The sequence below is a fragment of the Pezoporus flaviventris genome, unplaced genomic scaffold (assembly GCF_033815535.1).
Source record: "Pezoporus flaviventris isolate CSIRO_AGI_PZ_B2104156 unplaced genomic scaffold, CSIRO_AGI_Pfla_v1 ptg000121l, whole genome shotgun sequence".
In the NCBI taxonomy this organism is placed as follows: Eukaryota; Metazoa; Chordata; class Aves; order Psittaciformes; family Psittacidae; genus Pezoporus; species Pezoporus flaviventris.
Genome location: NW_026892669.1, coordinates 304,211 through 330,814, shown reverse-complemented (window position 1 = coordinate 330,814; position 26,604 = coordinate 304,211). Strand labels below are relative to the sequence as shown.

Genomic DNA, 26,604 nt, shown 5'->3' with positions numbered 1-26,604 from the left:
TTAACCATTTTTCTCTTCAGGATCATCTTAATAGAAATGGTGGAAGAAGATAAAGATGTCCCTCTGCCTCAGCCAAAATCAACTTTCAATTTTAAATCAATACTAGAGGCACAAAGCTTCTATTACCATCAATTTTTGCTTGATGTTATATTTCACCATAAAACAACAGTAACAAGAATAATCCAGTAAATACTAAGTGAGTGGAAACTTACTCCTTGGGAAATGGGATAGGTTGAAGCAAGCTGGCCAGGGCTAGTCTCCAGTCATCATAATCTGACCTGAAAAATTAACATTTTGTTAACAGGCTACCAAGTTTTAAATATGGTTTATCAACAGTTAGTTCAAGGAGTTATAAACTTCTTAGTGTAGGCACCAACAACCCTTCTGTTTTACTAAGACACTCAAAAACCCCGCAGTGACATTTCCCTTTCTATTTTCAGCACATTCTCCACTGAGGAACAATAAATCTGGTATTTACAATGACCTCCAGAGAGGCCTTCCTTATGTCAGCTTAAAGACATTTGCTGTTTATGAAACCTATTGACATTTAATCACTAAGTAATACTTTCATCTAAGTTGGTACAGCAATTACCAGGCCATTGCTATTCACAGCTCTGCTCTGCATTTAATTGGAATTTTTATTTTTTGTTTGGTTTTGCTATAAGACATAAGCTCATTTGTAAAAACAAAGGCATCCTCCCCAATCCATTTTGACCTTGGCACAAAGGAATGGGTCAATTTAAACAGTACAAAGTCTTTAGCTTAAGAGGAGAGACTAGAGAAGGAAGCACTGTGAAAATTATTAGGAGTGAAAGAGGATAAATGAGAATAAGCACAGGCCAGTGGACCCAGTATGAAGTGTCTCTCCTCTGCTGTGTTAGCACCACAGTTCCCAGCTGATGCGTTTTGTTTTTATCTCTGCTGTCAATATACAGACCTGTCCTTCTATGAGGAGGCATCCATAAGGGGATGCTCATGTGAACTAGGATAAAGAGAACATTTTGCATGCGTTTTTCAGTGCAAACTAAACTGGCAGCATATCATCTCAATCTACCTGCAAAATACCAGCTGCTTGAGCACATGTGGTGGAGCAGTACGGCTTCTTGTGCAGGAATGGCACTTTGCACACTGCCACCTCTCTCCTTTAAATTATCTCAAACATTTAGTGGTTAGTTAGCACTAATTAACTGCCCTACCAATTCACTTCACGAAGGGTACAATCATTGTAGGATGGATGAAGAACACAGAAGATAAAAGAATTGGGCAAGTCAGAACCAAAACAGGGCACAGAACCCACCAGCCAAAACCCAGATCCCAACACCACCTGCGAGGCCATTATCACTCCATGTGTACTCACTACTATTGAGTACACATGGAAGTAAGAGTAGTAAATCTCATGGGGTAAAGCACCTTAGGATATCTGTAGAAGACAATGTAGAAGACCCTACCATCCCCTCTTACTGCTGCTACCCTTTGGATTTCAGTTTTAAAAAACAGATTATTGGTTGCAGCTTACTGCAAACTTGGCACAAAAGTATGGTGTTTCTTTAGGAAGGGTGATGTTCTCAAATGGACAGTAACTACTGATAGCATTAGGAATAGACAGTATATGCACAGGAACCATTCCAAAATAATTATGGTTTTTTTGCAAAGAGAAGATTCTAGCCCAAAGAAACTGAAGATGGATGCATTTCCAGAAGTCTCATCCATTTATTGAACCACATAAAGCAGAAAGTTCTATAAACTAATAATACACATTATGTTGTACAGTCCTCAATGGCATGTTCATGGACACAAAGAATACTTATGTGCATGAGTAGGGTATTCTTAAGAAGCAACATCAGTGCTGATGTTTGGGTCCTCAAAGAACTGACAAGTCTAATGAACAGTCTTTTTTGTTTTTTTTTTAATATGCTTATCCTCTGGGAATTCCTACTAAACCAGTGGCTGATTTTACTCTAAAACCAACACATTTTTATTGATAGATGCAAACAACTTTAAGAACAGATTTTTGAGCAGGAGAGAAAAGGCTGAGTTAGGAAATTTGAAGGTGTTAAAGGCGTTTCACATCACATGAGATACAGTACCTACAAATCTTTCCTAGCAGAAGCTTAAAAGCTGAGACCCACTTGGAGGTTTAGTTCCTGTGACATCTCAGGTTAAGTGTTACACCACTAAAATTCCTCCTTGAGCAATCTGTGGAGTTGTGATTAGTAATAATGTGAACCAATCAATTTTTCATGGCTGATGTTCAAAGGAAATTTCAAGAGGAAGAAAAAAGCTGCTTTGTAATAGACTAAGACCAAGTGAAACTGCAGACAGAACTGGACAGCATCACACTCTGACTTTTCTTGAAGTGGGAGTTATATATGGCATCCATTTGCAGAGCAGGTCTGTGAGAGGACAGTGAAAATAAACTATAGCCTGTTTTCCTAGGAGGAGAAGAAAACCATGTCCTATGAAATATATAGTTTGGTCACATGAATGGGACCCAAACATGAAACCTACACAGCCTATAATCCCTTCAATCTGAGCTAGTAAACATGAAAAAAACATGGCACAAGAATAAAACTAAACTGCTTATTAAAAGCTTATGGTGTTTCTCCTCCTCCCTATTCCCTTTTCAAAATCATCTTCCTTCTGTCTGTGCTCATCTCATCTGCACTCTTCTTTCACTTCAGACAGTCACTTTTTTCTTTTTTGGTTTTGTTTTTCAATACATTCAAAACTCTAATACAAGACAGAAGTGTTTGGAGCGGGGAAAGAAAGGGAGATAGATTAGCTCTGGCTGCAAGTAACAGGCACTGCAATGAGCCAGACAAAGAGGGCATGCCAGGAAGAGGAGGGAGCACCTGTGACAAACTCCTTTGGAGCTCTTCAAAGGTTGCTGGGCTGAACGCTCATGCTCATCACACAACATAAATCCCAGGACTGGACTTATAAAAGCAGAGGGGGAGAATGATTTCTTGATTTACTCACTGGCTCTGAGTTTTGCAGGATTTGCACTTTTAGGTGAGCAGCACAGTGTGCTGGGCTGGGGGTCAGGGTACCAGGAGCGTGAAGGCTGTCAGAGCAGTTGCTTGCTGCTACACATAGATTTACTTGCCCAAAAACCTTTTTTAGGGGTGTCCTAGGTTCAGCAGTAGCAGTCATGTTTCTTCTTCTTGGTAGCTGGGGCAGTGCTGTGTTTTGACTTTCGGCCTGGGAACAGAGCTGATAGCGATGTTTTGGTTTGGCCAAGGACTTTGTGAGCCTCATGCTCTGCCAGGGAGGAGGGGAAGCCAGGAGGAAGCAGAGACAGGACACCTGACCCAAACTGACCAAAGAGGTATTCCATAGCACAGCACGTCATGCCCAGGATGTAACTGGGAGTTAGCTGGAAGGGCTGGGAGACTGCAGGGTTGGAGGAGGTATGGGTCGGTGCTTGGTCGGGCTTGGGGGGTGAGTTATCAGTTGGCTGGTGGTGAGGTGTTGTATTCTCTTCCCTGGTTATTTCCTTTATCACTGTTATCATTGGTGGTAGCAGTAGTGATTTGTGTTATACCTTAGTTACTAAACTGTTCTTATCTCAACCCGTGGGAGTTGCATTCTTTTTGACTCACGCGGGAGCAGGGGAAGAGCAAGAAGGGGGGGGGGGGGTAAGTGAATGAACGAATTGCCTGACTGGGTTCAAACCACGACAAGGGGAAAGTAAGAACATTGGCCAAACATAATAATTAAATAATCCGCAAACACTGTGACTTTAGGCCATTGCCGCTACTGGCTTGCGTCGTGGTTTAAACCCTAGCCAGAAAGCTTGTTCACTCACTCCCAGTGAGTGGTGCCAGGCTGGAAGCAATTGAGGCCCCCCCCCCCCCCCCCCCCCCAGGGGCTATCCCCTTCCCCACTCCCAGAGGGATGGGGAGGAGAATTGAAAGAGTGCAACTCCCACGGGTTGAGACAAGAACAGTCCAGCAAACAATGTACAACACAAATCACGACCGCTACCAGCAACGACAACAATGATAGAGAAAATAACAAGGGAAGAGAATACAATACCATGCGCCGAGAAATGAGTCCAACCCAGAGAACCCTGTGTCCTTCCGGGTAACTCCCAGTAACCCCTCCAGGCATGACGTGCTCTGCTATGGAATACCTCTTTGACTAGCTTGGGTCAGGTGCCATGTCTCAGCTTCCTCCTGGATTCCCCTCCTCCCTGGCAGAGCATGAGCCTCACAAAGTCCTTGGTCAGGGTAAACATCACTTAGCAACAACCGAAAAAATCGGTATCAGCAACACTGTTCCCAGACTGAAAGACAAAACACAGCGCCGCACCAGCTACCAAGAAGGAGAAAAATTGACTGCTACTCCTAAACCCAGGACAGTATCCACTCCTTATTCCATACCATTCACGTCATGCTCAGATCCCACATTTTCAATATACCATCGCTGTCCCATATATATACATCCATATGCACACAGACCAAGAGAAAGAGATTATTTTCTTAGTGCATGGACCAATCCCTATAATGCTGCCAAGTCCATTCGATCCATGATGTCAGGTTCCATCTCTTGTAACAATCTTTCAGGGCAGGAAAGGCTGTGTGCAGTATTGGATCGTTGCCTGCTGATGCTGGTCGTTCCTTTACTGCAGAACTCGTCCGGTTCTATCAAAGTTCATTCTCTGTTGGGATGATGGTTGGAGGGAAGTCAGGGCTAGTCGCTGGTGACCTGAAGACATCTAGTTGATGGACTATAAAAGTATTACACATCAGGCAACAGCATACAATTAAGATCATTGGCTGTTTTCCCCTAAAATCAAAAACCCTTGAGGTATACATCGGTGTCGTGGTTTAAACCCAGTCAGGTAACTTGTTCACTCACTCCCAGTGAGTGGTGCCGAGCTGACAACAATCGAGGCCCGTGTCCCCCCCCCACCGGGGTTCTCCCCCACTCCCAGAGGAACGGGGAGGAGGATTGAAAAAAGTGCAACTCCCACGGGTTGAGACAAGAACAGTCCAGCAACCAATGTACACAAATCACCACCGCAACTATCAACTACAACAATGATAAGGGAAAATAACAAGGGAAGAGAATATGATACCACTGGCCAAGAAAACGAGTTCCACCCGGAAGCCCGTGTCCTTCCGGGTAACTCCCAGTTACCCCCCACCCCGGGCATGACGTGCTGTGGTATGGAATACCTCCCCGGCTAGCCCGGGTCAGACGCCCCGTCTCTGCTTCCTCCCGGCTTCCCCTCCTCCCTGGCAGAGCATGAGCCTCACAAAGTCCTTGGTCAGGGTAAACATCACTTAGCAACAACTGAAAACATCGACTTCACCAACACTGTTCTCAGGCTGGAAGTCAAAACACAGCACTGTACCAGCTACCACAAAGGAAAAAAAAACATGACTGCTACTGCTGAACCCAGGACATTATCCACCCCTTATTCCATACCATTCACGTCGTGCTCAGATCCCACATTTTCAATACACCATCGCTCTCCCATATATCTACATCCATATCCATACAGACCAAGAGGAAAAGATCATTTTCTTAGTGCATGGACCAATCCCTATAATGCTGCCGAGTCCATTCGGTCCATGATGTTCAAAGTTCATTCTCTGTTGGGATGATGGCTGGAGGGAAGTCAGGGCCAGTCGCTGGTGACCTGGAGACATCTAGTTGATGGGCTATAAAAGCATTACACAGAAGGCAACAGCATACAATTGAGTTCACTGGCTGTTTTCCCCTAAAATCAAATCCCCTTGAGGTATACATCGGACTTCCCCATCTTCCCGCATTACCCACCAAGTATATCCCGGTCCCTGAGCAAAAGCAATCCCACGAGTGGGTTTGCCTTTACCTGAAGCAGGAATAACCCAGACTGTCTTCCCCAGAAAATTCTTCATATGCACCACGGGAACTTTGTCCCCCTCTACAATATTTAAAAGTTCTGACTGGGCTGGTCCAGCCCTGTTGGCAGATCCTCTGGTGTTGACCAACCAGGTGGCCTTTGGTAAGTGTGTATCCCAATGCTTGAAAGTTCCCCCACCCATTGCTCTCAGTGTAGTTTTTAACAGCCCATTGTACCGTTCAATTTTCCCAGAGGCTGGTGCGTGGTAGGGGATGTGATATACCCACTCAATGCCATGCTCTTTGGCCCAAATATCTATAAGGTTATTCCGGAAATGAGTCCCATTGTCTGACTCAATTCTCTCTGGGGTGCCGTGTCGCCACAAAATCTGCTTCTCAAGGCCCAGGATAGTGTTCCGGGCAGTGACATGGGGCACAGCGTATGTTTCCAGCCACCCGGTGGTTGCTTCCACCATGGTAAGCACATGGCGCTTGCCTTGGCGGGTTGGTGGCAGTGTGATATAGTCAATCTGCCAGGCCTCCCCATATTTATACTTCAACCATCGTCCTCCATACCAAAGAGGCTTTAACCGCTTGGCTTGTTTAATTGCAGCACATGTTTCACACTCATGAATAGCCTGGGCAATAGTGTCCATTGTTAAGTCCACCCATCGATCGCGGGCCCATCTATATGTTGCATCTCTGCCCTGATGGCCTGAAGTGTCATGGGCCCACCGGGCCAAAAATAATTCACCTTTATGTTACCAATCTAAGTCCATCTGAGCCACTTCAATCTTAGCCGCTTTATCCACTTGTTGGTTGTTCTGGTGTTCCTCAGTGGCTCGACTCTTGGGTACATGGGCATCTACATGACGTACCTTCACCACCAGGTTCTGCACCCTGGCAGCGATATCTTTCCACAGTGCAGCAGCCCAGATGGGTTTACCTCTGCGTTGCCAGTTGCTCTGCTTCCATTGCTTCAACCACCCCCACAGGGCATTTGCCACCATCCATGAGTCAGTATAGAGATAAAGTACTGGCCACTTGTCTCGTTCAGCAATGTCCAGGGCCAGCTGGATGGCTTTCACCTCGGCAAACTGACTTGATTCACCCTCTCCGTCAGAAGTTTCTGCAACTTGTCGTCCAGGACTCCATACAGCTACCTTCCATCTCTGATGCTTTCCCACAATACGGCAAGAGCCATCAGTAAACAAGGCATACTGCTTTTCACTTTCTGACAGTTTATTATATGGTGGGGCCTCTTCAGAGCGCACCACCTCCTCCTCTGGTGACATTCTAAAATCTTTGCCCTCTGGCCAGTCCATGATGACTTCTAGAATGCCTGGATGACTGAGATTTCCTATTCGTGTTCGTTGTGTAATTAGTGCAGCCCATTTACTCCATGTAGCATCAGTTGCATGATGTGTAGAGGAGACCCTGCCTTTGAACATCCAGCCCAGCACGGGCAACCGGGGTGCCAGGAGGAGCTGTGCTTCGGTGCCAATCACTTCCGAAGCAGCTCGAACCCCTTCATAGGCTGCCAGTATCTCTTTCTCAGTTGGGGTATAGCTGGCCTCAGATCCTTTGTATCCCCGACTCCAAAAGCCGAGGGGTCGACCTCGAGTCTCCCCTGGAGCTTTCTGCCAGAGGCTCCAGGTAGGACCGTTCTCCCCAGCTGCAGTGTACAGTACATTTTCTACATCTGGTCCGGTCCGGACTGGTCCAAGGGCTACTGCATGAACTATCTCTCATTTAACTTGATCAAAGGCTTGTTGCTGCTCAGGGCCCCATTTAAAATCATTCTTCTTCCGGGTCACATGATAGAGAGGGCTTACAATCGAACTGTAATTTGGGATGTGCATTCTCCAGAACCCCACTGCACCCAAGAAAGCTCGTGTTTCTTTCTTATTAGTTGGTGGAGACATTGCTGTTATCTTGTTGATCACATCTGTGGGGATCTGTCTACGTCCATCTTCCCATTTTATTCCCAAAAATTGAATCTCCTGTGCAGGTCCCTTGACCTTACTCCGTTTCATGGCAAAACCAGCTTTCAGCAGGATTTGGATTATTTTCCTCCCTTTCTCAAAGACTTCTTCCGCTGTATCGCCCCACACAATAATGTCATCAGTGTATTGCAAGTGTTCTGGAGCTTGCCCCTGTTCCAGTGCAGTCCGGATCAGTCTGTGGCAAATGGTAGGGCTGTGTTTCCACCCCTGAGGCAGTCGGTTCCAAGTGAACTGGACACCCCTCCAAGTAAAAGCAAACTGTGGCCTGCACTCTGCTGCCAAAGGAATTGAGAAAAATGCATTGGCAATATCAATCGTGGCATACCACTTGGCTGCCTTTGACTCTAGTTCATACTGAAGTTTTAGCATGTCCGGTACAGCAGCACTCAATGGTGGTGTGACTTCATTCAGGCCACGATAGTCTACTGTTAGTCTCCATTCTCCATTAGACTTTCGCACTGGCCATATGGGGCTATTAAATGGTGAGCAGGTCCTGCTGATCACCCCCTGACTCTCCAGGATTCAACCATTGTCCTCCACAACAAAGAGGCTTTAACCGCTTGTCTTGTTTGATTGCAGCACATGTTTCACAGTCATGAATAACCTGGGCAATAGTGTCCATTGTTAAGTTCACCCCTCGATCACAAGCCCATCTATATGTTGCATCTCTGCCCTGATGGACTGAAGTGTCATGGGCCCACCGGCCCATCTAAAACCATCTGAGCCACTTCAATCTTAGCTGCTTTATCCCCTTGTTGGTTGTTCTGGTGTTCCTCAGTGGCCCGACTCTTCGGTACATGGGCATCTACATGATGTACCTTCACCACCAGGTTCTGCACCCGGGCAGCAATATCTTTCCACAGTGCAGCAGCTCAGATGGGTTTACCTCTGTGTTGCCAGTTGCTCTGCTTCCATTGCTTCAACCACCCCCACAGGGCATTTGCCACCATCCATGAGTCAGAATAGAGATAAAGTACTGGCCACTTGTCTCGTTCAGCAATGTCCAGGGCCAGCTGGATGGCTTTTACCTTGGCAAACGGACTCTATTAACCCTCTCTTTCAGCAGTTTCTGCAACTTGTCGTTGAGGACTCCATACAGCTGCCTTCCCTCTCAGTTGCTTTCCCACAATACAGCAGGTCCAATCAGTAAACAAGGCATATTGCTTTTCACTTCCTGACTGTTTATTGTATGGTGGGGCCTCTTCAGCACTCATCACCTCCTCCTCTGGTGACCTTCTAAAATCTTTGAACATCTGGACAGTCTATGATGACTTTATCCCCTTGTACAGTATGTAAAAGCACTGACTGGGCTAGGTCAGCCGTGTTGGCGGATCCTCTGGTGTTAACCAACCAGGTGGCGTTTGGTATGTGTGTATCCCAGTGTTTGAAAGTCCCACCACCCATTGCTCTCAGTGTAGTTTTTAACACGCCATTGTACTGTTTGTTTTTCCCATAGGATGGCGTTCCTCAGGGATCGGTGTTGGGACCGGTCTTGTTTAACATCTTTGTCGCTGACATGGACAGTGGGATTGAGTGCGCCCTCAGCAAGTTTGCCGATGACACCAAGCTGTGTGGTTCGGTTGTTACGCTGGAGGGAAGGAATGCCATCCAGAGGGACCTTGACACACTTGTGAGGTGGGCTGATGACAACCTCATGAGGTTTAAGCATGCCAAGTGCAAGGTCCTACACCTGGGTCGGAGCAATCCCACGCACAGCTACAGGTTGGGCAGAGAAAAGATTCAGAGCAGCCCTGCAGAGAAGGACTTGGGGGCGTTGGTTGATGAGAAAATGAACATGAGCCAGCAGTGTGCACTCGCAGCCCAGAAAGCCAACCATATCCTGGGCTGCATCAAAAGGAGCCTAACCAGCAGGTCGAAGGAGGTGATCCTGCCCCTCTACTCTCCTCTTGTGAGACCTCACCTGGAGTATTGTGTGCAGTTCTGGTGTCCTCAAAATATAAAGGACATGGAACTGTTGGAACAAGTCCAGAGAAGGGCCACGAGGATGGTCAGGGGACTGGAGCACCTCTCATATGAAGACAGGCTGAGGAAGTTGGGGCTGTTCAGCCTGGAGAAGAGAAGGCTGCGTGGAGACCTCATAGCAGCCTTCCAGTATCTGAAGGGGGGCTATAAGGATGCTGCGGAAGGACTCTTCATTAGAGACTGTAGTGACAGGACAAGGGGTAATGGGTTAAAACGTAAACAGGGGAAGTTTAGGTTGGCTATAAGAAGGAAATTCTTTCTTGTTAGGGTGGTGAGGCACTGGAATAGGTTGCCCAGGGAGGTTGTGAATGCTCCATCTCTGGCAGTGTTCAAGGTCAGGTTGGACGAGGCCTTGGGTGATATGATTTAGTGTAAGGTGTCCCTGCCCATGGCAGGGGGGTTGGAACTAGATGATCTTAAGGTCCTTTCCAACCCTAACGATTCTATGATTCTATGGTAGGGGATGTGATATACCTACTCAATGCCATGCTCTTTGGCCCACGTGTCCATAAGGTTGTTCCGGAAATGAGTCCCATTGTCTGACTCAGTTCTCTTTGGGGTGCCGTGTCTCCACAAAATCTGTTTCTGAAGTGTGGGGCACAGCATATGTTTCCAGCCACCCGGTGGTTGCTTCCACCATGGTAAGCACATGGCGCTTGCCTGGGCGTGTTGGTGGGAGTGTAATATAGTCAGCCTGCCAGGCCTCCCCATATTTGTACATCAGCCGTTGTCCTCCATACCAATGAGGCTTTAGCCGTTTAGCTTGCTTAGTTGCAGCACATGTTTCACAGTCATGAATAACCTGGGCAATAGTGTCCATTGTTAAGTACACTTCTCGATCAGGAGCCCATCTGTATGTTGAATCTGTGCGCTGATGGCCTGAAATGTCATGGGCCCACTGGAACAAAAAGAATTCATCCTTATGGTGCCAGTCTAAATCCATCTGAGCCACTTCAACCTTAGCCGCTTTATCCACTTGTTGGTTGTCCTCCTGTTCCTCAGTGGCCTTGCTCTTGGGCACATGAACAGCTACATGGCGGACCTTCACCAAGAGGTTCTGCCCCCAGCCAGCGATATCTTGCCACAGTGCAGCAGCGCAGATGTGTTTACCTCTGCGTTGCCAGTTGCTCTGCTTCCATTGTGGCAACCACCCCCATAGGGCATTAGCGACCATCCATGAGTCAGCATAGAGATAAAGTACTGGCCACTTGTCTCATTCAGCAATGTCCAAGGCCAGCTGGATGGCTTTCACATCGGCAAACTGATTCGATTCACCCTCTCCGTCAGCAGTTTCTGCAACTTGTCAGGGACGCCATATAGCTACCTTCCATCTCCAATGCTTTCCCACAATACGGCAAGAGCCATCAGTAAACAAGGCATACTGCTTTTCACTTTCTGACAGTTTATTATATGGTGGGGCCTCTTCAGCACGCACCACCTCCTCCTCTGGTGGCATTCCGAAATCTTTGCCCTCTGGCCAGTCCATGATGACTTCTAGAATGCCTGGATGCCTAGGATTTCCTTTTCCAACTTGTTGTGTAATTAGTGCAGCCCACTTACTCCATGTAGCATCAGTTGCATGATGTGTAGAGGAGACCCTGCCTTTGAACACCCAGCCCAGCATGGGCAAACGGGGTGCCAGGAGGAGCTGTGCTTCAGTGCCAATCACTTCCGAAGCAGTTCGAACCCCTTCATAGGCTGCCAGTATCTCTTTCTCAGTTGGGGTATAGCTGGCCTCAGATCCTTTGTATCCCCGACTCCAAAAGCCGAGGGGTCAACCTCAAGTCTCCCCTGGAGCTTTCTGCCAGAGGCTCCAGGTAGGACCGTTCTCCCCAGCTGCGTTGTACAGTACATTTTTTACATCTGGCCCGGTCTGTACTGGTACAAGGGCTACTGCATGAACTTTCTCTCGTTTAATTTGCTCAAAGGCTTGTTGTTGTTCAGGGTCCCATTTAAAATCATTCTTCTTCTGGGTCACATGATAGAGAGGGCTTACAATCAAACTGTAATTTGGGATGTGCAATCTCCAGAACCCCACGGCACCCAAGAAAGCTTGTGTTTCTTTCTTATTATTTGGTGGCGTTAATGCTGTTTTCTTTTTGATCACATCTGTGGGGATCTGTCTACGTCCATCTTGCCATTTTATTCCCCCAAATTGAATCTCCTGTGCAGGTCCCTTGACCTTACTCCGTTTTATACCAAAACTGAGTTTTACCAGGATTTGTATTATTTTCCTCCCTTTCTCAAAAACTTCTTCCTCAGAATCACCCCAAACATCAATGTCATCAATGTATTGCAGCTGTTCTGGAGTTTCCCCCTGTTCCAGCGCAGTCTGGATCAGTCCATGGCAGATGGTCAGGCTATGGTTCCACCCTTGGGGGAGTTGGTTCCAAGTGTACTGGACACCCCTCTAAGTAAAAGCAACAGTGGCCTGCACTCTGCAGACAAAGGAACAGAGAAATATGCGTTGGCATTATCAGTTGTGGCATTCCACTTGATGCCCTTGACTCCAGTTCATGCTGAAGTTCTAGAATGTCTGGTAATGCAGCACTCAATGTTCGTGTGACTTCATTCAAGCCACGATAGTCTACTGTTAGTCTCCACTCTCTGGTAGACTTTCACACTGGCCGTGTGGGGCTGTTAAAGGGTGAACGGGTCCTACTAATCACTCTTTGGCTCTCCAGTCTACGGATCAGCTGATGAATGGGAATCTGGGAGTCTCGGTTGGTGCGATATTGCTGCCGGTGCACTGTTGTGGTAGCAATTGGCATTTGTTGTTCTTCAACCTTCAGCAGCCCCACAACAGAAGGATCCTCTGAGAGACCAGGCAAGGTGGATAGCTGCTCAATTTCCTCAGTCTCCAAAGCAGCAATACCAAAAGCCCATCAGTACCCTTTTGGGTCTTTGAAGTACCCTCTCTTAAGGTAGTCTATGCCAAGGATGCATGGAGCCTCTGGACTAGTCACAATGGAGTGCTTTTGCCATTCCCTCCCGGTCAGGCTGATTTCAGCCTCCAGCACAGTCAACTCTGTGATCCTCGTGTCACTCCAGAAATAGAGATGGGTTCCACCCCTTGACATCTTGATGGCATCAGCATACATTGTGCACTGGTATCTACTAGAGCCTTATACTTCTGTGGGCCTTATGTGCCAGGCCATCTGATCCACACAGTCCAGTAAATCCGATTGTCCCCTACCTCCACCTGGCTAGCGGCAGGGCCCCTCTAATAGTGATCACAACATTGGTCACTTAAGTCTTGTAGAAAGAGATTAGTCTTCTTTATCACAGGAGATGGTGTAAAATCAGCTCTTTCACTCCATCTGGGAAACTGATCACCAGAGACTGAAGCCACAGCTTTCATGGGAGGATCAGCCTTGACCTTTGTTCTCCTCTTCAATTCATGCACCCATTCCTCCAGAGCTGAAGTAGGTTTTCCATGCCACTTTGTCATGTCTTCTCTGTGATCCCGCAGGTAAAACCATAGGGTGGCCTGTGGCATGTACCTCCTGTATCTTCTCTCTCGAGCAGTAGGATGCCTTTTGTTAATAGCTGAGACATGGCTTGCTACACATGGGGAAGCAGATAGATTGGACAGATCATCTCTCAATTGTTTGAACTCCTGGGACAGTTTATCCAAAGCTGAATGATGGAAGGGGTGATATTGTCTTTGAACTGTCAGAGTTTACAGATCAGTTCATCCACTGTTGGTGGAACTACGTCATGCCAGGTTATTGATTCCATTGAGTGGGCATAAGATGGTGCACTCCATGTAAATTTCTGCCACATGGATCATTTACATTTGATTTCATCTGGATCTATCTATGCATTCCCAGCATCTGACCTATGATAGATCATCTGTACAATGGCTGATTCCCTCAGAGAGACTATGTATTTTGCTGTCTTGGGCCAGTTTGCCAAACGACTCATAACATTGTCCTTGTATAGAACATTCCTTTCATAGCTGCCAAGAGCAGCCTTTAAAGGCTGAGGGACTGTTTCTCTTTTGCAACTGTTTTGTCAATTCCCACTTCCCTAGCAAGAGATACCAGCTTCTTAGCTTCCCTACCTTCTAGTTTGTGACCGTCAGCCCCATCTGTTGTCGGGGTTGGTGAATCCGCTGTGCTTGGGGGTTGAGTAACAGTAGCAGCTGCTCTGTCTGTTGCTGTCGGGGTTTGAGTAGCTGCTGTACTTTTTGCTGGTGTAGGTGTAGCTGCTGTACTTGGAGTTGGAGTGGCTGCATTGTCTGTTGCTTTGCCATCAAATCCAGAGACATCTTAGAATCATAGAATCATAGAATAGTTAGGACTGGAAAGGATCATCTAGTTCTAAAACCCCTGCTATGGGCAGGGACACCTCACACTAAACCGTGTCACCCAAGGATCTGTCCAACCTGGCTTGAACATTCCAAGGGATGGAGCATTCACAACTTCCCTGGGCTTCCCATTCCAGTGCCTCACCACCCTTTCAGTAAAGAACTTCCTCCTTATATCCAATCTAAACTTCCCCTGCATAAATTTTAACCCGTTACCCCTTGTCCTATCACTACAGTCCCTAATGAAGAGTCCCTCCCCAGCATCCCTATAGGCCCCCTTTAGATACTGCAAAGCTGCTATGAGGTCTCCACGCAGCCTTCTCTTCTCCAGCCTGAACAGCCCCAACTTTATCAGCCTTGTCTTCATACGGGAGGTGCTCCAGTCCCCTGATCATTCTCGTGGCCCTCCTCTGGACTTGTTCCAACAGTTCCATGTCCTTTTTATGTTGAGGACACCAAAACTGTGCACAATACTCCAAATAAGCTCTCACGAGAGCAGAGTAAAGGGGCAAGATCACCCCCTTCAACCAGCTGGTCATGCTCCTTTTGATGCAGCCCAGGATATGGTTGGCTTTCTGGGCTGTGAGTGCACACTGCCTGCTCATGTTCATTTCCTCATCAACCAACACCCCCAAGTCCTTCTCTGCAGGGCTGCTCTGAATCTCTTCGCTGTCCAACCTGTAGCTGTGCCTGGGATTGCTCCGACCAAGGTGTAGGACCTTGCACTTGGCATGCTTAAACTTCAAAAGGCTGACATCTGCCCACCTCACAAGCGTGTCAAGGTCCCTCTGGATAGCATTTCTTCCCTCCAGCGTATCAACCGAACCACAAAGCTTGGCGTCATTGTCAAACTTGCTGAGGGTGCACTCAATTCCACTGTCCATGTCAGTGACAAAGATGTTAAACAAGACCGGTCCCAACACCGATCCCTGAGAGACACCACTCGTTACTGGTCTACAGCTGAACATTGAGCCACTGACCACAACTCTTTGTGTGCGGCCATCCAGCCAGTTCTTTATCCACCGAGTGGTCCATCCATCAAATTGATGTCTCTCCAATTTAGAGACAAGGATGTTGTGTGGGACAGTGTCGAATGCTTTGCACAAGTCCAGGTAGATGACATCAACTGCTCTACCCCTGTTCATCAGTTCTGTAGCCCCATCATAGAAGGCCACCAAATTGGTCATGCAGGATTTCCCCTTAGTGAAGCCATGCTGGCTGCCACCAAGCACCTTTTTGTTTTTCATGTGCCTTAGCATGCCTTCCAGGAGAATCTGCTCCAAGATTTTGCCAGGCACAGAGGTGAGACTGACTGGTCTGCAGTTCCCTGGGTCATCCAATTTCCCCTTCTTGAAAATGGGGTTATATTAACCTTTTTCCCTTTTTCCTTTTTTATATCATCTTTTTCCCTTTTAAGTTGCTGGATAGTGTTGAGCAGGGCTCTGTAGGTGTAGGCCAAACCCTAGCACGTTGCCATGATTTGTCCCTCTCTGGTATGACCAGGATGACAACACACCTCATTTAAGTGTTTTACTAGTGTTTCCAGATTTTGCAGTTGTTCACGGGTGAAATTCCAAAGCACTGGAGGGGCCCACTGGCCTAGATATTTGCTCATACTATCCCCCACACCCTGCCACTCATGACTTTCCAGCCTCAGGGAAAATCTCTTGGTCCTCCTATATCGTCGTGTAACCCTAGACAAGACCCAAACCCAACTTTGCTTTACTTTAGAGATCAGATGAAATGGCCATGGGTAAAACACACTCTGTAATGTGTGCCGACATGGTGATCCCCATCACAATCAGACAGGTCTCAAGAGTACCCAAAGGCCATTCAAAACCTTCAGAACTCTCATGATGCTGTAAATATTCTGGTGGGGGAGCTGGGAATGTAAGGGAATGTCTCCTTCATAGGTTGACCACCCTAGGAGGAAACAAAAGATGTGCAATTGCTGAACACTTCCATTATATACCTTCCAAAGTACAGAGGTGAAGACCAGACTGGGAACGCAAGCCAGATCAGTTTCATTATCAATGAGCCTATTGTATTAAGAGTCATTACCATAAAGTACAGCAAAACAAGAACCTTAGCCCAGGCCCCCCAGCCAATAAACATTAAAACAGCAAATACCATCTGTAAGTAAGGTACAACATGCTGAAACTATGAGATCAAGAGCAACAACTTTGAGAGCCAATAAATCAGCATTGTGACGAGTGACTATGAATCTGAAATAATGATTGCTTATCACAAATACGATTAGACACACTCTGGTCAGGTCTGTCGTTATCTTACCAATAATAATAATGATAAGGGAAATAACAAGGGAAGAGAATATAACCGCTCACCACCTGCCAACCGATACCCAGCCTGACCTGAGCAGTGATCTAGCCCTTCCGGGTAACTCCCTCAAGTTTAAATACTGGGCATGACATGCTGTGGTATGGAATATCCCTTCATCTCGTTTGGATCAGGTGTCCTGTCTCTGCTTCCTCCTGGCTTCCCCTCCTCCCTGACTCAGAAAGTCCTTGGTCAGAGTAATCATTTCTTAAAAACAACTAAAAACATTGATCTTATCAGCGTTGTTCCCAGGCTGAAAGTCAAAAACACAGCACTGCACCAGCTACTAAGAAGGAAAAAACTTACTGCAACTGCTGAACCCAGGACTGTATCTTATCCCTTTATTCCCTTGCTCTAGGTCCAACTCCTCTGAATTGTAAGATGCAATTCACTCAGGGCTACAGGGCAGGCTGAGAGAAAAAGCTTTATTGGACCCCATGTCATAGAAGGCATAAACCTGCTCTCTGCAAAACCGTGAGGTGTCTTTTCGTGTTCAGCCACCTTTGAGCAGGATTTGTTTTTCCAAAAGAAGAAAAGGTAGAAGCGTAGAAAGGCCCTGCCCTGGCTGCTGAGAACAGAAAAGGGTCCTTTTAGATGCCCAAACACCTGGACCCCTCTCTGGGGTCTGTGGGACCAGGGTAGAGTCGGCTCCTTGGGCAAACTTGCATTTGCTGTTTCTTATGCTATCACACCTTCTGTGAGCAGTGGAGGCCTGTTCCAGTCCAAGGAAGAGGACACACATCCCCTTTTACTGCAAATGTCTTTAACCACAGTTGTGCACAAGTTTGGCTGTACAAGAAATTCTCTAATACATTGAAACATTAACATGCAAGTAGGTACTAGACAGCACTAAGCAGCTCTCAGAGCCTCTAATTTAATGTGATGAACCAAAAGATTTCACAGCTAGAGGTTGGGCGGAGAAGTGATTCAGAGCAGCCCCGTGGGGAAGGACTTAGGGGTGTTGGTTTATGAGAAACTGAACATGAGCGGCAGCATGAGCTCTCAGCCCAGAAAGCCAACCGTATTCTGGGCTGCATCAAAAGGAGCGTGACCAGCAGGTCAAAGGAGGCGATTCTTCCCCTCTACTCTGCTCTTGTGAGACCCCACTTGGAGTACTACGTGCAGTTCTGGTGTCTTCAACATAAGAAAGACTGTTGGAACAAGTCCAGAGGAGGGCTGTGTAGGAGTTAGGTGAACAATAAAATGTCCTCTGCTGAAGGTACTGTTAAGAATCCTTATTTGCTAGACTTTCAATAATTAAAATCTGCCGAAATAAATTATTCCTTGATGTCCTAAGTTAATTATGTAAAAAATATATTATTGTTGGTGACTCCCTTGTTTTGATGATGATATTGAGTCTGACACCTAAAAGCCACTCTTCAAGAAGAATTTGAGCATGCAAGGAATAAGCATTGCAACAGCATTACCTTGCTTTTTTTGTTAATAACTACCAGCCCTTCTACAATGCTTTTCTATCACTGGTTTAGGAGTTTAAAAATGACCACTCAAAACCTTTACCTGTATTTTAAAGATAAGGAAACTGAGGCACAAAAAGAAACAATTTATCTAAAACCTCCCAGCAAGCCAGTGGCAGAATATGGAGCAGAACTCATTTCTGCATTAATGCTTTCAGGTCCGAAGAAAATCAAAGAATGAATAGTAATGAAAGGGAACCCAAGTCAGTGGCTCTGCCTTAGAAACCATCCTGTATTCTCACAGGTTGTGACTTCTCAAGCAGATTGTGGATCCTGGCAAGGCAATCTGAGGAGAGTTGCACCAATTCTGTAGTATCACCACAGAAAAGAGTTGCAGAACATGCCAGTAGGAAGAAAACATTAATGATAAAACTTTTCTAAAGGCAGAAGAGGCTAGGCTAGGCCAGGAAAAAAAACCCCAACAAACAGAAAAACAACAAAAAACCACCACCACCAAAAACAACAACAAAAAAACACCACCACCAAAAACAACAACAAAAAACCCCCACAAAACCCCAAACCCATAAAATTAGCTTTCAAGCAACTTCCTGCTCAAGAATCTAATAGGAACAGTATCTTAGATTCATCTGCCCTGTCTACAGTTTTGAGTGTGTGGCTGTTATGGATGTATTTGAAAGCCAGCCCTGCAGTGATTTAACGAATTGTGTTACAGATTGGTACTATATATCTTGAAAAAAAATTGAAACATGGGACAAAACTTTCACAAAATCCTCCATTGCTTAAAAATAATTAATGTAGATATATAACAGTTTTGCCCAAAGGCATACTGCAACTCAGTAGCAGAGCTGGCTGTCAAAGTCAACAGAGTTGTTTTGGGGTTGTTTTACTACACTTCTATTAGAAGCTTCCATTCTGCAGTCCACATTTTGTATTCTCCTTTTAATTTGTTTATCCAGGAGAAAACCAAGCTTTTCCTGAAGAATTTTTTATTTTATATTCCTCTTCAAGATATTCAGAGGATTTGCTTCCCGGGAAACTATGGAGCCATCATTTTGTAAAGGTTATTTGAGCATTTGTTCACTAATACAGGTCTGCTGAATCAAAGCAACTGGTTGACAAACAGAGGCTCCACTCTAATACAAGTAAATCCAAACAAGTCATAAAACTTCTACAAACATATGAAGGAAAAACACCTAAGTGGAAGACAAGATGCTGACCTCATCCAACTCCTGCTGAAGATAGGTGAGCAGCACTGCCTATCACTGCACAGGCACTGAGCCTAGCACAGGCCTGTCTTTTTCTAGAGATAAGCTGACTTTTTTTTTTTGATGGGAAAGAACAAAACAGAAACCACTGGCAACAACATCTCATCTTCTGCAATATGCCTGAGGCTCACTGTACAAATAAGCTTTCCATTTGCATCTTCCTAATGCTATTTTTAGAACATACTGGCAGCGCCAGATGTCTCTTTCAAAGGCTGGACTCTTCAGAGCTGGAGTTAAGATTTATAACCATGTGCTTGCTGGCCATGGATGTTGAAGATGACAGGTTTGTGGGAAAAGCCCCCATTGTTAAGATGACATTGTTCAAAAAACTGTTTAGAATAGTTACTCACAGCATCTTGAGTATTTCAACATAACATCCAAGGATCCTGTCTGCCTGGGCACTCAGCTCAATGCTCATGGTGCTGCAGGTAGGACTGACCATCAAGCAGTCAATCAGGTTGGACTCACTGTCATTGCCAACGTTGGCTATCATCTTCTGATTAGCTGTGTTGTTGTACTCCACTTCCACATGAATTTCATTTGAAGTGACAATAACTGGTTTGAGACAGGATTTAGTCAAGATGGCCTCTTGAGAGACCAGGTCAGGACTTGTGTGAAGAAGGCGGAGTGGCAGATTAGTCTTTCGGTCACATTGCTGCTGGCAGCCATTCCTGATTTCCTTCAGGCTCGGTGAATTGTCTCGGCTGAATTTAAAATGTAAACAAATAATTTCAATAGACAGACATAGCAGCAGAGAGCAGGAGAGAGAGTTCAACACTGAGAAGCCAAGATCTTTTGCAATTTCTCACTGCATTTCACCCCAGCCCACTGAATTGCTTTCTTCCATGTAATTGAATTACTGAAATAAATCAAAAATATTAAAAGGCTCCAATAGGACTGTTCTGCAGCCCCTGTTCTACAAAGATTCAAGCTTTTCATTACTCTAATTGACATGCCAGTTTAGTATAAAGGTGAACTTTCCCATCCAAATTGTGCAAAACTGTAACAGAATCCATGTCCAATTATGTATCTGTCTACAGTACATGGCCAGACATTTGTCTGCAGCCCTTGCGTCTGGAATTTTTGTTAGACATTAAGCAGCCCCTGTCCATGCTCTACAATAAGGAAAGTCAGATAGGCATAAACAAACAGAAAACATAGCAGAGGGGAACCCTCAGTGTCTACTGGAAACTGGCTTGTGTCTCAAGACCTGTGGCATCTATTTTATGGTAAGTCAAGAATCAAATTTTCCACAATAATGGAGACAGCATTGTGAAACCAGCTCACATTCAAAGCTGTAGATACACAGGGATTTCACACCACCCCTCCTTCAAGATCTAACCTTTCCCTTTGCTTTAGGTGTAACATACACTTCATATGCCAGAAAGGGAGCAAACTGGACACTGCTCTGGGTAGTGCTTACTTCACAAAGACTCTTATTGAGCACTTTCATCTGCTGTTGGCCTGAAAAGGATGGTTATGGCTGCAGTCTGCCTTAGAGAAATATCTCAACAGTGGTCAAGATCAGCATGCTGGTCTGTTGAACATCTGGCTGGTGAACTTCATCCTGGAAGTTACTGCAGCTTGCAGTAACTGCTGAGCTCCTTGCAGCACCAGCACTGACCCCATTTTCCAGCATGGGAGCTAAAGATGTGCAATAAAAGATTGTCATGCTCACTGCCCCAAAACATACCGCAGTGAGTACAAGTGAATGAAAGTTCAGCATCTTTCAGGTTTTCAAGCACAGAGCTTGAAATATAATCACATATCTCCAAAAACATGCATGTGATTGACCAGAACTCCCACATGTAACGCTAGCAATGAAAAGACACGCTCTCACATACCCACACCCATGCGCACACTGATCTTGTTTACAGATGCCATGAGTTTGGAAGTGAGTAACATGCAGTCAACTGGGAATTCATACTAACCTGTTGATAAATTCCTCGTAACATGAATAAATGGCTGCTAAGCAGACGGCTACAATATTTGGCAGGACTCTGGGATGGGGGCATTGTCCAGTTGGACCATGCATGCTGAAAAACAAAACCCAAGGTAAAATAATTGTAAAGATTTCTGTGGGCAAAAGCAGTCAGACAGAATGGGATGCCAGAACTGGATAGACTGCTTGGGAAACTTCAGAAGGGCCATAACAGAGTTATTTTAACCATGTAAATCCCTACCCAATGGCCTTGTTTATGAAATGTATCTCTACAGTCCCCCCCCAAAATTTCACCATGACTGAGCATTATGTGGTCTCAAGTTAATGGGAATCTCTTTGGAGAGGCTCTGAGTCTAAATGCATAAAAAGAATGTACACACAGCCAAGTTCATTTGCTTCCGGTGTGTAACTAGGCAGAAAACACCAGCCATATTTTGAGAATTAGTTTTAGTTTTAAAATAAAAAAGAAAATAATAAAAAAGAAACTTCAGCAACACTGCCTCATGGACTCTTCTAATTTATTTGCTGTTTGCCAGTACCAAAAAGCACCGACTACTCTTAACAACAAGAAAAGAGATGAGCAGGACTGTGAGAAGTAACAGTGTCGTGGTTTAAGCCCAGCATGTAAATAGGACTGGAAATGCACCATAAATTAAATGTAACTAACCTATGAATAAAATTCTTCACCACTTCCATTCCAGCATTCAGCTCATTCAAAGCCAGAATATACTCCTGAGTAAACAGCCGCAACAGAGGGCACTTCCCAAAATCCTGTCCAAAAAGCAGAGACTTGGTGAAGATAGTGAAACATGGCTGCAATGGACATCAAAACTGTGGGTTTTCAAAAGAAATAAACTCAAACACAACCAAATTCACTTTGTATTATGCTGACAGCTTCAAGAGCACAGTATCACTCCATGCTGAAGTAATGTTCTTCCCACTAATAATGGCATGCTTGCCAATTCTCCTCTTTCCCCTATACCCACCTTGAAACAAAAGACACTTTTAATGAAACAAAACAAAACCCCATCTGCACTTATATTTCTTTTATACACTTCACTTCACACCTTTATTTTGAAATGAAATTTTTATTGTCTTGCAAATTTGCTTACACTCATAACTCCAAGTTTTTTTGAAATGCAACTAAAAATAATTTTTTACTTCCATTTTTTACATTCTATCTATTCTGGATTTTGAGAAAATGTTTCTGACATGCAATGAATAAGCAATCAAGTATGAAACTAGAGACCAGTTCTTTCTCCAGGGGTTTTATTCCAGCGACAATGTGAATTTGACAGGTGAGCTCACTTTCTTCAAATCCTCCAGTCAGAAAAGCACCTGCTAACTAAAATCCCGCATCTCCTCACATCACCTGATATTTTTAGACGTAAAAGTGTTCCAGCACATTTCTTCACATTTACACAGGTGTAACCTTATTATACAGGTGGTACTGAACCTCAAAGATAAATTTAAAGTGGTGAACAAGGCCCACTGAGGACAAACAAGCCCTCCCAGTTATCTCTCAAGCAGCTGGCTGTGGAAAAAGAGTCATCCTGAAAAAATAAATTGCAACTGAAATTTAAAGAAATGCCACAAGGGGTAACAAACTGGAGGTCTGTAAAAGGGAGGATACACTCCCAAATCACTGAAACCTTGTTATTTATTTTGGTTTCAGGCACTTCTATAGCACAACCTATATAAACATCTCAAAGGTTTTACAGCTACAGAAAATTACCAAAAATGCCTAGGCAGAACCACATCTTCAAGTCTAAGTGTCACTCTTTGCTAGCACTGAATGGCTACCTGGGAAGTTTATCCAGCAAAGGGACCGTGAGTGATTCCACAGTTGGTATTGCAATTAAAATCATCTGTCGTGGTTTAAGCCCAGCTGGTAACTCAGAACCACGCAGTCAATCGCTCACTCCTCCCTCTTCTTCCCCCCTGCTCCTGGAGGGATTGGGAGAAGAATCGAAAGAATGCAAATCCCATGGGTTGAGATAAGAACACTCCAGTAACTAAGGTATAATACAAAACTACTACTACCACCAATGATAATAATGATAAGGGAAATAATAAGGGGAGAGAATATAAAACTAAAAGAGGAAAAGGAAAAAAAACAACAATAAACAAGTGATGCACAATGCAATTGCTCACCACCTGCTGCCCAATACCCAGCCCAACCTGAGCAGCGATCTGGGCCTTCTGGGTGACTCCCCTAGTTTATATACTGGGCATGACGTGCTGTAGTATGAAATACCCCTTTGGCTAGTTTGGGTCTGGTGTCCTGTCTCTGCTTCCTCCCGGCTTCCCCTCCTCCCTGGCAGAGCATGAGACTGAAAAGTCCTTGATTGGAGTAAGCATTTCTTATTAACAACTAAAAACATCAGTGTGTTATCAGCATTGTTCTCAGACTAAAGCCAAAACACAGCACTGCACCAGCTACTAAGGAGAAAAATAATTTACAGCTGAACCCAGGACAAGCTTCTCCAAGCTAGCCAAGTTCCTGTAACATGTGCACTCACCATGTTGTGTTTGAGAATCCTCTGTACTGCTGGTGTGAACACTTCTATCACAACCATGGACCGCGGGCGCTCTCGGCAGTGCTGTAATGAGTAACAAGTCATTTTGTGAGCTGCGGAAATCATGAAAATGGGTGTCCCCTGGTTTTGCACCTCATGCATGGATTACTCCAAAATTAACAAAATCCAAGGGCTAAATTAATCTTTCCTGGGATTAGGGTACTTTTAACGCTGCTTCTAATGGAAAATTACCATGGGAGCTTATGAACTACATGAATTCCTTTCCCTGCTGCCCATTCTCCTCAAAAGTCACTGAAATGTAGAATTTTTGAGACTTCTACCCCTTTTAAAACTTGCCAGCAGTTTTAAAAGAAAACGGGTCATCATGACTATGCAGTCTGATGCATGAAGCATATGGATCTATTTATCATAATGGTGCTGTTAACCATTTGGTTGTTGACCAAAAACTGAAATCAATTTGGGCATGAGTTAAGGCACTATAGGAAAAAAAAAAAACAGCCACCCCCTCAAAGAACTACATTCATAGAAAATTGTTTCAGAAAGCAAAGCTGTTCTGATACCTTGCAGAAGAATTCACAGAGGTCAGGAGGAGGATGGTTGTTTTCCAGCAAAGGTGCAGTTGCCTTTAAAAAGAAAGAGAGAGAACAATTTAGAGGATTGCAACTGGAGTAAGCATCTTGCAGGGAAATATTTTGCTTGAGGGAAAAAAAAAGCAGCTCACTTTTAAAAAGGAATGACAAAAGCACCAATAGAGAAATTAGAGATGGGCTGTGTGTTTATTTTACATGTGTGTTTATTTTGCATGTAAGCTCAAGCACACCTTTGCTATGAATTCTTTGTGAAATTTTGCCTTTAACTATATCAGTGTAATATATAACACACAGCAAAAGAAGCACAATTTTTATAATGGCTTAAATAAAAAAAGGAGCAGGCCAATTGTTTCAGGATGTAATACTGCAAGGATGAATCAGACTCTCTGTTTCAGTTACAACATCTCCCCAAAAGAAAAAAAAAACAAAACCACACACATCCTTACATCCTTTATGAAAGAGTTCGAGCTCTTTTTGTGAGAAATAAGTCACTACAAGTACCATAGCACTGTTCTTACCTTGGTGGAACCTATTTATCAAAATCAAGCATCTAACTTTTTGCAAGTTGAGATCAACCATTCCTTCTTTGTTGCTACGCAAACCAATGTACTTACACTCAGTAAATACATTAGAGCTCATACATGCCACTGAGGGTGTAATGAACTTATGTGGTTGTTATTTCCTTGGTAAATTAGAAAATGGAACTAGAATAATGTATTATCGCTTTGTGATACTGCCTTCTGGCTTTTCAAGTCATGAGCTAAAGTGATTCTCAGTTCCCATTTAAAAAGAAAGACTCTAAATACAGTGGCTAGGACACCGTATTAAGCAAGTGAACACCAGATATTTAATCTGAATGGCATCAGGAGTTTTACTAAGTCAGCCTGCTTTGTGTTTTTGCCCTCCCTCTTGTCTCCTTAAGAAGGCCACCTAGTCCAACTTTCCTGCTCACAACAGGGTCACCTTGTATCTTTTATTAAAAAATCCTTCCCCCAAAACAAGTAGTTGTATCTGAGGCCTGAATTGCCCTTGGCACTAGGGTAAAATGAAAGCTGCAGCAGATCTCAAAGAGAAGTAAATACCACTTCAGAAACTTATTTCAGTGGCTGATTCTGGCTAAAATGGTATATCAAGCAGCAGTCACACCTACTGGCAGCTACATGCCACCTTGTAATTTTGCAGAAAGTGTCACAAGGATGTGACAAGATCAGGTGGTGGTGAGGTTCTATATAAGACTATTGGGTAAATCTGGAAATTGCCTGTCCTGGGTTCAGCAGTAGCAGTCATGTTTTTTCCTTTGTGGTAGCTGCTGCAGTGCTGTGTTTTGACTTCCAGGCTGGGAACAGTGTTGGTGAAGCCGATGTTTTTGGTTGTTGCTAAGTGATGTTTACCCTGACCAAGGACTTTGTGAGGCTCATGCTCTGCCAGGGAGGAGGGGAAGCCGGGAGGAAGCAGAGATGGGGCGCCTGACCCAGGCTAGCCAGGGAGGTATTCCATACCACAGCACGTCATGCCTGGGGTGGGGGTAACTGGGAGTTACCAGGAAGGACACAGGCTTCCGGGTAGGACTCGTTTCTTGGCCGGTGGTATCGTATTCTCTTCCCTTGTTATTTTCCCTTATCATTGTTGTAGTTGATAGTAGCGGTGGTGATTTGTGTTGTACATTGGTTGCTGGACTGTTCTTGTCTCAACCCGTAGGAGTTGCACTCTTTCGATCCTCCTCCCCATTCCTCCGGGAGTAGGGAAGGGGTGAGCCCCGGTAGGGGGGGGACGACGTCCCTTGATTGTTGTCAGCTTGGCCCCACTCACTGGGAGTGAGTGAACAAGTTGCCTGACTGGGTTTAAACCACGACAGTTCTTTTTGACGCCCAACGTGGGGCACGAGGGGTTGAGATAAGAACAGATCTGACTGGATTAATAGTCACTCATCACAATGCTGATTTATTGGCTCTCAAGGTTGTTCCTCTTGATCTCACAGTTTCAGTATATCATATCTTACGCCCATCCGGTATTTGCTGTATTAGTGGTTTTCAAGTGTGGGGCTTGGGCTAAGGTTTTTGTCCCATTGTACTTTATGGTAATGACTTGTAATACAATAGAATCATTGATCATGAAACTGATCCTGCTTATGTTCCCAGTGTGGTCACCACCTTTATACTTTGGGAGGTTAATGATGGAGGTGCTTAGCAATTACACATTTTTTTCTCCTTCTCAGGTGCTCAGCCTGTGAAGGAGACATCCTTTTACCCTCCCAGTCGTCCCCCCAGACCATTTACATTTGAGAGTTTTGAATTTTTTGAATGGCCTTTTAATGCTGTTGAGACTTGTTTGCTGATGGTGATGGGAATCACCATGCTA

The 26,604-nt window shown here is 44.9% G+C and overlaps 1 protein-coding gene across 5 annotated transcripts in view; it reads right to left on the bottom strand.

The window, feature by feature from the left end:
- LOC133282377 (C-Maf-inducing protein-like) overlaps positions 1-26,604 on the bottom strand; it is a 269,329-nt gene that overhangs the window by 19,339 nt on the left and 223,386 nt on the right. For 4 of the 5 annotated variants that reach the window (XM_061478396.1, XM_061478395.1, XM_061478397.1 and 1 more), the window contains exons 6-11: positions 24,217-24,279; positions 23,639-23,719; positions 21,784-21,887; positions 21,106-21,210; positions 19,525-19,878; positions 213-278 (exon numbers count right to left, since the gene is read on the bottom strand). In XM_061478396.1, the coding sequence (XP_061334380.1) occupies positions 213-278; positions 19,525-19,878; positions 21,106-21,210; positions 21,784-21,887; positions 23,639-23,719; positions 24,217-24,279 (773 nt within the window). The remainder of the gene's footprint in view (positions 1-212; positions 279-19,524; positions 19,879-21,105; positions 21,211-21,783; positions 21,888-23,638; positions 23,720-24,216; positions 24,280-26,604) is intronic. The other variant, XM_061478398.1, reaches the window with a different exon arrangement.